Below are 12,052 nucleotides of genomic sequence, written 5' to 3'. Positions count from 1 at the left end.
TTCCCCAGCTCCCTCAGCTCCTTCTTATAGGACTTGTATTTCAGACCCTTCACATCTCCCTTGTCCTTTTCTGAACAGTCCCCAGCCCCTCAATCTTTCCTGTTGTGAGGCGCCCAGAACTGAGCACAGGGTTCAAGGTACAGCCTCACCAATCAAGCCTCTATATCTTATTTCTACCACCTCAAACCTCTAGACCTACATGTTTGTTTTTTGTGTGGTTTTTTGTTTTGTTTATTGGGCTGTTTTGTTTTTTTGTTTGTTTGTTTGGTCTTTTTGGTGTTTTTTTTTGTTTGTTTGTTTTTGTTGTTTTTTTTTAAATACAAACAGCCTTAAAAGTAATAGCAAACAAATAAATTGAAATAGCCTTGTGCAGTACAAACTGGCTTGCACTAACCCAACCAGCTTTGTACATCTGTTCCTGCCCACTCCCATTGAGTCATACTGAGACTTAGTCACCAGCATCCTCAGTCTCACAGTACAACTTATATATTTCTCTCCAAAACACATGCTACAGTCTAGATGGCATGGGGGAGTGAGAAAAGCAAAGCAATGAGCAACCTCCTCCTAAAAGAATAAAGGAATGTAGCAAGTCTTTTTATACTTTACTATAACTGGTATATCAAAACAACAATAACAAAAGGACAGAAATTCCTGTGTATGTCAGTTTTGAATCTTTCCTTGTGCAATAATGAAGAGATTTGTAATAAATCCCCACGGGCTTCTAGATAGTCTTGTTCTCAGAAAAAGACAATTTTCTATTCAAGCAGATCTACCAAGCTATACCCTCTATTCCACAGAGATCAAACTGTGGATTCTGCTCACAGGCTATTAGCATATGTAGCATATTTGCTATTCAGAGTTTTACATAGGCTTGTCATAGGTAAAAATTCAAGGTTGATCTATAAAAATCTGCTGGTGTGCAGAATGAAATGAAATAAACTGTTCACAGCTGATGTTAATAAAAATCCTGACCTTCTCTGTCCTTGCTAGGATACTTGAAGTGCTTATAGCTCAGTAGTATCAGCAGAGGAGGAGACTTTCTTAAGGTGTGATGCTGAGGAGTGCAGCTTTTAGCAATCTTCTGTGAGATCAGAGCTCTTGTCAGCACTCAGCTTAATTCCTCTATATATTGTTTTCTTTGTTTATTTTATTAAAGGACCTGTCTTCCTATATTGAAAACTGCCTTAGTAAAGTGTCACCTTCTGCTTGAGTTATGTTGTAAGAAGAAACTGTAATGTCTGGCAGGCATTTCACATCCTTAAATTCAGTGGTATCCTAGCACATATATAGAACTTAGTGAGGCAGAAAAAGAATGCCTCAAAGGTGACACCACCCGTAGTCAGGACTGTGTGATGTTACCCACACTAGGACTCTGAAGCTGTTTATAGCTGAGGAACCCAGACTTTCAGCAGAGGTTGGTTATGGGGCTACCAGGAAGCTCTTCTGACCTGAGTCACCCCTGAAACGTTGACCGTGTTCATGGGGACCCACCACCGTGGCACAAATTTCACATCCCCATGTTGTTCACAGCCATTCCTCATGTTTGAATAGACAGTTGCAAAAGATGCCAGCAGGGAGCTGTTTGTGAAATATTCTTTTGATACCCAGCCCTGGAATTTTGGACACTGTTGAGCAGGGCCATAAAAAGGTCCTGCTTCCACCCAAAATACATTGGAAATTGGTGTCTGTGTTGTCAGTCACAGCATGCCCCAGCCCTTGCTGGCTCTTTGGCTTCAGCCCTTGCAGAGAAGCTTTATCAGCCTGGCTGCCAAAGTAGCCATGAAACTAAACAATAATTCAACAAGAATTCTGTTTATTCTGTGTTGTTTACTGGATTCAAGGCCTTAGTGGTCTGTTATTTAAGTATGCAGCCTCTGCAACAGAATTGCTGGAGCCCTCTTCTTACACCAAGGTCTCCCAACTGCATAAACCTCCAGACCAGCATGTCTGGGCAAGCGTTTTTGGCAGGAATTCTCCCCAGTAAGGAAAGAAAGAGTGAAACTGGCTGGAAAAGGTGAAAAATGGTTTGGCTAACCAGATCTTGCTCCTTCTATTTGACTATGCTATGCCAGCCAATGTATTTGCTTTCTGCATCCTCAAATGTGGTTTTCTTTCCTATTCTCCAAAACAGTTCTGAGAAAAGCTTCTTTGTTTTCCCAGGATATAAAAGAACAAAAATTTTATTCTTACTTCTTTTCACATAATCCAAATATTCTGATACAAGGGATGTCAGGGGAAAAGGGGCTGGAATTAAGAGGGATTAGCCTCTAGATGTAGGGGTAGCCTAGGCCAGAATCTTGCTAGAGTTGGTCTCACCTTTGAGGGAGAAATTTGCATGAAGAATCTGTGACTTTCCAGATATCTGGTTTTCGCCCAGAGAAAATAGGAAAAGAAGTGGTAGAGAAGATAAGAGCAAATGAAGACAGAATAATCCTGACTTGCACTGGAAACTCACCTGTTGGGTAGGTGGTGTGGGAGATTTCCCTCCCCAGGAGGGAGCCTGATTGCTGACAGGAGCTCACTGAGCCATGGTTCTGCTGTGTCACAGCTCTGCTGTCCCCCAGGAGAAGCTTTGCTATCCCTGGGGCTGTGTTCTTCAGTGAATATAACAGGAGATGCCATGACAACCACTTGTAAATAAAAGTGGATTGAAAACAAAATAAATCTGAGGCAGCTTTTGTGGCTATAAAGTAAATCTGAAGTGCTCAAGAGGTCATTTTTTCTAGCAGGATGGTGGGAGTGATGTCTGGCTGTCAGATGGAGTGGAGTGATGGAAGGACTGACTAAGGAGCTCAAGCATGACAGGAAAGCCAATGAAACTTCCAAAACAGGCTTTTCATACTCTTAATTCCAGGTTAGCAGCACTAGGACTTATTTTTTTTCCATGTACAGGGGTGATCACAGCCTGTGGTCTCTGCAGAAGTTGTCTCTCCAAGGATACAATGCAGGACTGATGGATGCAGAGCACAATGCCCTTCTGCAGCCAGGGTTCCGCGGTCTGAAGGACTCTTCCTCCTACCAGGACGTCACTGTGTGCCTTTGATGGAGTTTTAAATGTCTCTGAGAACCATGTGGTTGTCCAGGGAGCTGTTTCCAAGTGGAGTAAAGCAGAGTTGGAGAGCAAGACAGCTAAGAGCAGCTTCAGTCCCCAGTCACAGGCAGAGCAAGCCTTCTGTGTGTATCTGTTGGCATCAGATCAGAGCAGTCACGACTGTGACAAGGGCAAGGGCTGCACCATTGGTCTGTCAAGAGTTCTGTGGTATTTTGCAACACTTCTGGAGCAGTTTATTTTTTTGGAGTTTTTTTAAGAGTTGCTGTATCATCAACTGCATCATCACATGTGTTTCTGGATGAAGAGGAACACAAGAAATAAATAGTTATCTAACTGTATTCTGCAGAAATATTCATGATGGGGAAATAATCACCTAATATTTCCTTGCTTAACCAACAAATTGGAATTGAGAAAGCAGCATTTGTAGCCTGGTATTTCATATATGTATTTTTTTCCTTCTGTGAATGGATGCTTTCATATATAGAATCCTATGAAAGACTAAAAAATTGTTAGGTAGCAGTTACAATTATAGACTTTTTCACAGTACAAAAAGTACAATTATTACCCACTTTGAAATGTTCAGCAGTGCTGTATTAACAAAAAAAAAAAAAAGGTCTCATGCTGCCCAGAAAGCTCCAGGTCCAGTTATTTTGGCTTACAGGTAGAGATTTGTTCTGGATGTAAAGACAGATGAAGTCACAATACCTCCACAGTATCTGAGAGCTACAAATCAGAATAGAGTTATCATCTGGATTTCATTATTCTGTTAGACTTCAGACTTTAATATATATATGGCTTTAAATTTGGAATTGTAAACGAGAACTGAAATTTATCTCCTAGAAAAATAGTTGTATCTAGCTACTGTCTCCTCATGTTGGAGGTTTCTGCTCAAATAAAACATTTTGGTTTCATTCCTGGCAGTTCTAGATTTTCTGAACAGCTTTTCCAACCCTGGTTAGTAGATGTGTGTCCCCTTCAACCCAGTTTCTGCCATCTAGTCTCCAGCTTTCCTAAACAGCTGCTTTCTTCCCTGGAAGTTACACCAGGGAGTAATATAGAGGTACTAATCTGTGGAGCTCAAAAGAGGTTATTTTCTTGATTTATTTAATGGAAAATTCTTAGCACACATCAGATTCCAGCTTCTGAACTACTGAAGATGGGTAGAGGAAAATGTTGGTAAATCCTTTGGATAAATTAAACACGAGGGGATATGTTTTTGTATAACTTTCATTAGGCTCTAAAATATCTTCACAGAGATTCTTAAATTAAGCCCTGTAGTAGCATATGAAGTAAGAATAATAATGACAAGGGTAATCTGTATATTGGTGGTGTTTATAAATGCCATTTATGGCTAAATAATTTGTATATGGAGTAAGTAATTTTAATCTTAGTTTTAATCTCTTCCTTTGGTTTTGAGATGTTTCCTTATGTCTTTATTTGCAAACAAAGGTGATGTGAAACAGATGCCCAGGCAAGCAGGAGATGTTGCATAGTTGGGCTTTGTAGATAGTTCCCATTGAATGTGCTGCATAGATAGGGCTGGGAACAGACAAATTTGTCAGGAATACATTTGTTTGGGGCCTAATGATTTGAGGCCAGCTTGGCCAAGCCTGGCTGCTTTTTTTTTTGTTCCTTTTCAACTTGGCATGAATTATTCCCATGTGTTTCAGTTCCAGTAATTCAATATTTCTTCCTTATTTTTGTTGCTCGTTATGTAACCAGAATATTTTCAAACACTTGTAAGAGTTATGCCTGAGTTATACAAAATTTTTGAGTATATTTTGACTTTAATATGATTACACAAAGCGATGTGATTAGACCTGTGGCTGCTCTGAATTCTGAAGACAAGCAAGCCCTGCAGACTTCACGGATGGTGCTAATTTTTAATTAAGCTCTGTTTCATCACAAATTAGGTTTACGTGAAATTGCTATTTATTTATATTTTGAACTCTTTTAAATGAATACAGATGTGGTGGTTGAGAAGCACTGAATCATTGCATGGAAAGGGTGATGCCTCGCATCTGGAAGGTTCTGTGTTGAGGAGGTATTCCTGACATTTAGAGCACCATTTAGGACCCAAGACTCAATTCTTCAGCACACAGCATTAGGCAACCTCGTGCTTCTGGTCACAGAATTTCTCATGAGGTACTTTTCTGATCAAACAGATGCTAAACTTGATACTAACACAATTTCCTTATGAAAGTAGAAAGGAGCTCTAAAAACCCTGTGGCTGGAACATGAAGTATCATAAACAGAACAGACGGCAGGAGGTGGAATATAATTGCAGTTTGTTTTTGTTAGTCAAAAATGAGCATGTGTGCTTTTCTTATGGCTTTGTTGTCTTCAGTCCTGCAGAAGTGGGTGCTTCTCTCATTTGTGCAAGTGAATCGGTTATTTCCTCCCAGAGCACCATGTCAGTTTTCTCTGTCTTTTCTTTAGCAGTTACATACTTCTCAGAACGTTGACATGCTTTCATTCAGGTTGTGTTTATTGCCATAAATATTCTTTAAGATCATACATCCTACTAAAGACAAGACAGGTGTTTGCTGAGCAAGTGGATGTGTTTAAACTATAATTTCCTACCAATTTTTCTGTGGGATTTCAGTACCTCCTCTTGAAAGTTTTAACACAGGACTTTTGACTTTGGCTCTGCAGGTGGTTTTTGATGGCGATGTGGTGCAAGTGCTGCTGGGGGCTCCCTGTTCACTTGTAACTTACATCTGGCATTGTTTCACAGCTGAGGAGAACCATCAGAGTCCATGTTATTGCTTGCCAGCAATTACTATGGGTGAAGCAGTGAATTCTGGACTGTGGGTTTCAGTCATGGGATGCTCTGATGGAAGGAAGAAGGCATTAATAAAAGACATCAACTTTTCTTCTCTGTCCTTGCAGGATCTCAGCTCATTTGCCATGCCATTCTTGGACGGTGATGTGGAGAGCACAGACAAAAATGCTTCTCGCAAGGTAGGATATATCCAAAGCTTCCCCTTCTTTGCAGTGCTTGAATCCCTTGTGAAATATGATATGATTTTTTAGGCTTATAAATAAATATGATTTTTAAGGCTTATAAAACCCTGGGGTTTTTATCTTCCCTGCCATACCATTAACCCATTGAGAATGGTGCACTAAGGCAAATCCAGACCTTACCCTGACAGTGCCTGTGCAGTATAACCTGCAGAGGATGCAAGCTGCTGGTGGTATTGTAAATACTGCAGGTGTTGTGTGTAACACAGCTGTAAATCAGTGAGGGGATGTTGCATAGCTCTATTCTAAGGAATATCTTTACCTTACAAGACCTGAGGTGCTGCTGCCCAAAGAGGAATCTGTGGCTGTTAGTAGATTTTCCTGGAATTGCCTCCTGATGACTGCACTCTCTCCCTAGAGGGTTTAACTGTTCTCTGTCCTTGACACTGGAAAAATGAACTGCCTTCATCTGCTGAAGCCATAGTGGTAGAGCCTTCCTGTGAACAAAGTAGAAAAGTTCCTCCTCAATGTGGGATTAACTCAAGGCTATCCTTCTGGAGGCATTGATTTGTTTTTCTGATGCTATTAAATTAAGCTAATGTAGCCACAGAGTTGGCTTGCTTTAAAAAGGATCAGGGCAGCACATTCAATGGATGGCATTGGCAATGGTTATACAGCACCTACACAATCTTCAAAGCAATAAAAATGGTGGGTGGGATCTGTCATCTTCAGGTCCTGGCCTCCTCATTTGAACAAAGAATTCAAATACAAGCTGGTCTGCTAAATGGAATCTCCTACCAGCCACATTCTGGGCTTGGCAAAGAGGGATTCTCCTCCAACTCATGGAGAGCCCCACAAGCTGATCTTCAGCTATTCTCTGCAGACCAGTTTTACTTGTCACAGTATTTACAAGGCTGTGGACCATTAAACCTGCTACTAGCCATGTGGCAGAGAGTCTGAAGGTTTAGTTCAAGGCAGGCAAAGTAATAAATACTCTTTAGTGAAGCTGATCTGCATCTAGAATGATAACAACTTAGCTCTGTTGACAGCATGAATTCCTATTCCTTTGCACCTCACAGCTAAGGACAGATGTTTTAGGATTTCTGCAATCCATCAGCAATTGAATACATTTATAATATTGGCCTTATTCTTTTCTGTGTTGGACCTTTTAGTCTGAGGTAGGAGTTGCTGATGCTGGGGAGCTGTTCTGGGTGCCAGGGAAGCTAAAATATACAGTGTTACCAAAAAGTGCCTGTTTGGAGGGTTTGAATAATGTGAACAATGTGATGTTTTTGGAAGGGATAGTCATGCTGGAAGAAGGTGGGGTTCCTGGCTAAAACTTGATTTTTCCATTTATCACCTTCTTTCCACAAAGTAAGGTGAGAAAGATGCATGAATCTCAGTCATGAGGAAAGAATATGCCAAGGCTAATTGCCCTGATGTGCAGAATTTCATATCATTTAATGACTTCTACTCTACCATTCCTGAATCCTGACATTTTCTTCTAACTGGTCTCAGGACTCCTTTTTCACAAAAGCTCAGATTCATTTATTTTGGAAAATACTTCTGAGATTATTGAGTCCAACCCTGGATCACCACCTGGCCTTAGATGAGTTCATATCTTGGAAGAACTGGAAGGACATTTCAATAGTTGCCTCTTTTTTTGTAGCATTGCTGAATGCTGAGGCAAGTTCTGCTTCTGGAAGTGCGACTGACTTTGGAATAACCACAGAGCTGGGGCTTACTATCTGAAGTTGTATTTTTAATTGACCTTTTTGACTGAGTGTATAAGACCCCATGTTTTTTTCTACTATTATACTTGGAGCTCTGTTCAACACATGCAACAGAATGGTAAGAAGTGCCCCACTTCTGATAAAAATACAGATCACCTTTTAAAATCCATTGCCACACATATCATCCAATATGTCATTTAACTCAATGAGAAGTTTGGGATTTTTGCTGGTAGTGAATGATGAGTGGCATCAGACTGCAGATTTTATTTCATTCTCACTAGAACATTGCCAGTCTCTACTGCTGATACATTAAAAAATCCCCAAGTTGCTCTTCAAGGAGGAAGGTTTTTCTTAGTTCAACTTTGAAATTGCTGTATGGTGTGTAACTTTTATCTATTAAAATCAGTATTTCATCAGTAGTTTGGCTTTTTCCATTCACTCATCATGCTGGAGACAGGCAATTCATCAGGGATGTCTCTCTTCCTGCACTTAACTCTTCTGTCACCTGGGCTATAGATCAAGAGTAGTTCACAGCCCATCTTTCCAATATGCCATTAATTTAATTCTCTGTTCTTTTTGAAAGGCTTTTAGAAAAGGAATTAATATTTTTCGTAGAAACTCTCAGCAGTTTACCATGCAAGTGTCTCTCAATCATTATCCTGTGACAACAAACCTCATTACACAGCTAGGAAATTCAAGTCTAGAATTATGTGTTCAGGTTCACGTAGGAATTTTTTGGCAGCAGTGGTAAAGTGACACACATTTCCTGAAGTTCAGCCTTAATCACTTCTCATTAATATGTCTAGTATTATAAATGATGTATTCTTCTTTCCTTTATGACTAATGGCAGGAAGAGGATAGGGATAGTTTTCACTGTCCTCTTTTGAAGATGGAGAATATAATACTGTGAAGGATCTAATGTAGAAATGTTTGGCATGGTGTGATGGAGAAAGGTGCCTGGGACAGATATTTCTGCCCTTCTTATTGCTTGACAAAATGCCTTAACTTGTGTAGGTAGCTTTGTCTAAAGCAACTGGTATTGCTGACTGCCCCATGCTCAAAGGAGGGACTCCAGAAATGGCTTAAATCCTTCCTGCACAGAGACCTTAGAGGATCATTAAAGACAGAAATAATACACAAGGACAACTGGGAACTGAGAAGCAATCAGATTTACTGCATTTCCTCAGCCTGAGAAATGACAGTGCAAGAGGGGCTGTTTAGAGACCTGGAAAATCATGAGTGATTGGGAGCATCATTCAGAAAATAGTTCTGGTACAGGGTGGCAGGGCAGCAGTCAGGGAGGAGTGCCCCCCTGCACCCAAATGGCTCTATCAATTTTAGAGATCTTAGCACCCTGAATGTTTATAGATCTTTCATTTCAAATGTAGCTTAAAGGATAAGGTGTGGAAATTACAGGAGACTGACAGCCATTACCTTCAGCTTAAAGCCCAGGCTTGTGAATGATCAAAAAGAAAAAAGAATTACACAGGAAACTTCTTTATGAGGAGTCAGCAAGAAAATTATAGATGAAGGAGGGAGGAGGTGGGAGAAAAGACATTTGAGGAATAATATTGATCCATTTCTTTATGGAAATAACAGAATTGTCACAAAAATATAGACCAAAGCTTGAAAAAGATGTGTGCATTAAAAATTCTTTTCTCTGTGTGGGGAGAAAGCTGGTGAGATGTTTATCTTATATTACAAAGGTACCTCTATCCTATTAATAGCTTAAGCGTATTTAAAGCAGAGGCTGTTAAAGTAAGATGTTTTAAAATTCAATCCAAATAACTCTGATGAAACACTCTTGAATGAAGTGGCAGAGTTTCCTCTGCCAAGTGTTGATTGTGACTAAATTATGGAGCAGAGATGAAGTTTCAAAAGACTGCAAAAAAGGCAATTACTGTGTTAATATTTATGATGTTTGCAATTAGGATAATGTACAGGTTTGTCAAACATTAGCCCTGAGCAAAACAATGAAATACCTAATGTTGGCTCATTAATAATGCTATTATAACAGACTCATTAGAATTGAAATTAATTGTAAATTGTTCTTATTGAACAAATGTGGGGGTTTAAATGAACTATAAATTATAAATTTGGTTGAGAAATGTCATAGCGTTGGTGTCACTTATATAGAAAAGTAGCACAAGTCATTTTGGTTTCAGAAAGTGGAATGAGACTGAATAAACATGGAGCCTAGTAAATGAATAAAAACCTGGTTTCTAAAATAAATGGAGACTCACCAATGGAAAATTTTGTTTTTAGGCAGACAAAACATTGGGGTTTTTTTGTCTGTTTGTTTTTGTCTGTTGCTGTACTGTATCATCCCTTATCAGTGGTTTGAAAGGCAGACAGACTCATTACTGCTACAATTTGTGGTTCATACAAAAGTGAGAGGTGAGAGAGTGATAAATTCTGAGCAAGAGACTCTGATGCAGAATGACATGACTCACTTAAAACATATTTTGCAAACAAACAGCCCATCTTCACTTGGCCAAACTGTGATCAGTTAAACCTAGGAGCATCTAATGCAGACTTTTTGGGATGTCTTTCACTAAGCCTGGGTTAGATTTTGAGAATAGCTATAGGTAATCAGCTGTTTGTGGATTCTGGATGTGAGTCAGTGGTTAAAGGATTAGATTGGGTTCAATGAACAAATGTACAATGTACAAATGAAGGAATAGGATGAAAGTAGAGGTTTTGCTCTGTGTTTGGCACTAACTCACGGTTCTGCTATCAGCAATGCAGGGAAGAGTTGGTGAACTAGAATCAGACTATTGGGGGAGTGACCCCAATATTGAAGGATTCCAAGCAGTGTTTTGTCCTGCTACTGGTCACAGAATTGTTTTTGTTTTGTCCAGTGACTCATGGGAATGGCATGAGCAACCTCTGGATAAGGGAGGAGAAGAAAAAAAAATCTGCATCTTCAGCCCCTCCTTCCTCATTCACTGGCAAATAAATCTCCTTTGGATTCACTTTTTTCAGAGTCTTTTAACTGTCAATTTTTCTGAGCAGTGAAGATGGGGAGCAAGTCCTGGATAGTGCCACAGCCTTGGCACAAATTGGCATCTGCAGTGGATGCAGGGAGTCCAGGGCAAGGGCATGCATAACAACCACTGCACTGTGATGTGCACAGCTTCTCCCTATCCTGCTTTAAAATAAATGTACTTAGGGATTAGGAATTGGACAGGGAGCCAGCCTGTTCTTCCCTTTCCTAAAACCTGCTTTCTGTCTTTGAGCAGCTCTGCTCACTGCTGGAAACCTCCCCCTGACCATGTGTGCAGTAGTCCAGAGCTCTCAGAGCCTGCCAGAGCAGCCAGCCTCATCCCACTGCATTTTAATCTGGGAAAGTGTCATTGTACTTTAGTTTTGGGAAGTGACATCTCTGACCCTGTAAAATACCATGCCATCTCGATTGGTACAGCTCATGCAGAATGAAGGGGACCAGTGGTGGTGAATGTGAGCACTGGGAGAGCAAGTCCTTCATTACCTTTCAGTCTAATGAAGTCAGCTCTTGTGTCTCTGTGAGCTCTTTTATTCCAGCAGAATGAGAGAATCATCCAATTAACTTTATCAAAGGGCTTTTTTGTTGGGATTCAGTGGAAGGGCAGGAAACAAGTGCAGACATCTATCTGGTGTATTGTCTCTAATTGTGTTTACAGTCCCTGTCAAGGATGGTGGGAGGTAATTCCTTTTCTGTTACTTGCCTTTCAAAAAATTTTTAAGTGAAGAGGCAAAATAAAGGTCAAATAACTCACTATTGTAAAAGCAAATAGAACTTCATACTGCTCCATAAATGTCCTCACTGTTCAGGGTTGGAGAAAAAGGGAACAGAACTCAGGAGCATTTTATAACTTTCACTTAATTTCAGAAGCATTTTGAAAGACTATTTAGATTGAGCCCATTTGTATTCGACACAATATTTTTTCATCCTGTTCTGAGAAATTAAACTAAATTCACCACAAACCGAAGCAGAGGCAGAGATTTTTCAGTGAGAGCATCCTCTGGGGAAGGCTATGTGCTCAGTCAAGGATCTGTTGCTGGAGCACCCTTGGCAGCAGAGCAGAGGCGATGGCTGTGAAGAGATGCTCTGGCAGGAGCACAGGCAGTGCCTGGATTTCCAGCAGTCTCTGCCTGTCCATGGTCAGGGTCTTTTCAGCAGAGAAGATGAGCAGAGCTCATCCATTTTTCTGGGCATGTAGCTTTGGCAGGACACCTCTCACCCCTGCAGTTCAGTGTTCCTTAAATTCTAGGCTGGGACCAGATATTTCTTCTTAGAGAGGACTTTATCTGGAGGGAAAAA

General features: G+C 40.3%; 1 protein-coding gene across 2 annotated transcripts in view; it reads left to right on the top strand.

Moving 5' to 3' along the window:
• The window catches only part of PRKAG2 (protein kinase AMP-activated non-catalytic subunit gamma 2), a 209,367-nt gene that overhangs the window by 59,795 nt on the left and 137,520 nt on the right, over positions 1 to 12,052 (top strand). For both annotated transcript variants that reach the window (XM_015653492.3, XM_015653503.3), the window contains exon 2: positions 5,945 to 6,016. In XM_015653492.3, the coding sequence (XP_015508978.1) occupies positions 5,945 to 6,016 (72 nt within the window). The remainder of the gene's footprint in view (positions 1 to 5,944; positions 6,017 to 12,052) is intronic.

Source organism: Parus major, chromosome 2, assembly GCF_001522545.3.
Source record: "Parus major isolate Abel chromosome 2, Parus_major1.1, whole genome shotgun sequence".
Lineage (NCBI taxonomy): Eukaryota > Metazoa > Chordata > Aves > Passeriformes > Paridae > Parus > Parus major.
Note: the sequence above shows the minus strand (reverse complement) of the source record. Positions and strands in the feature narration are given on the sequence as shown.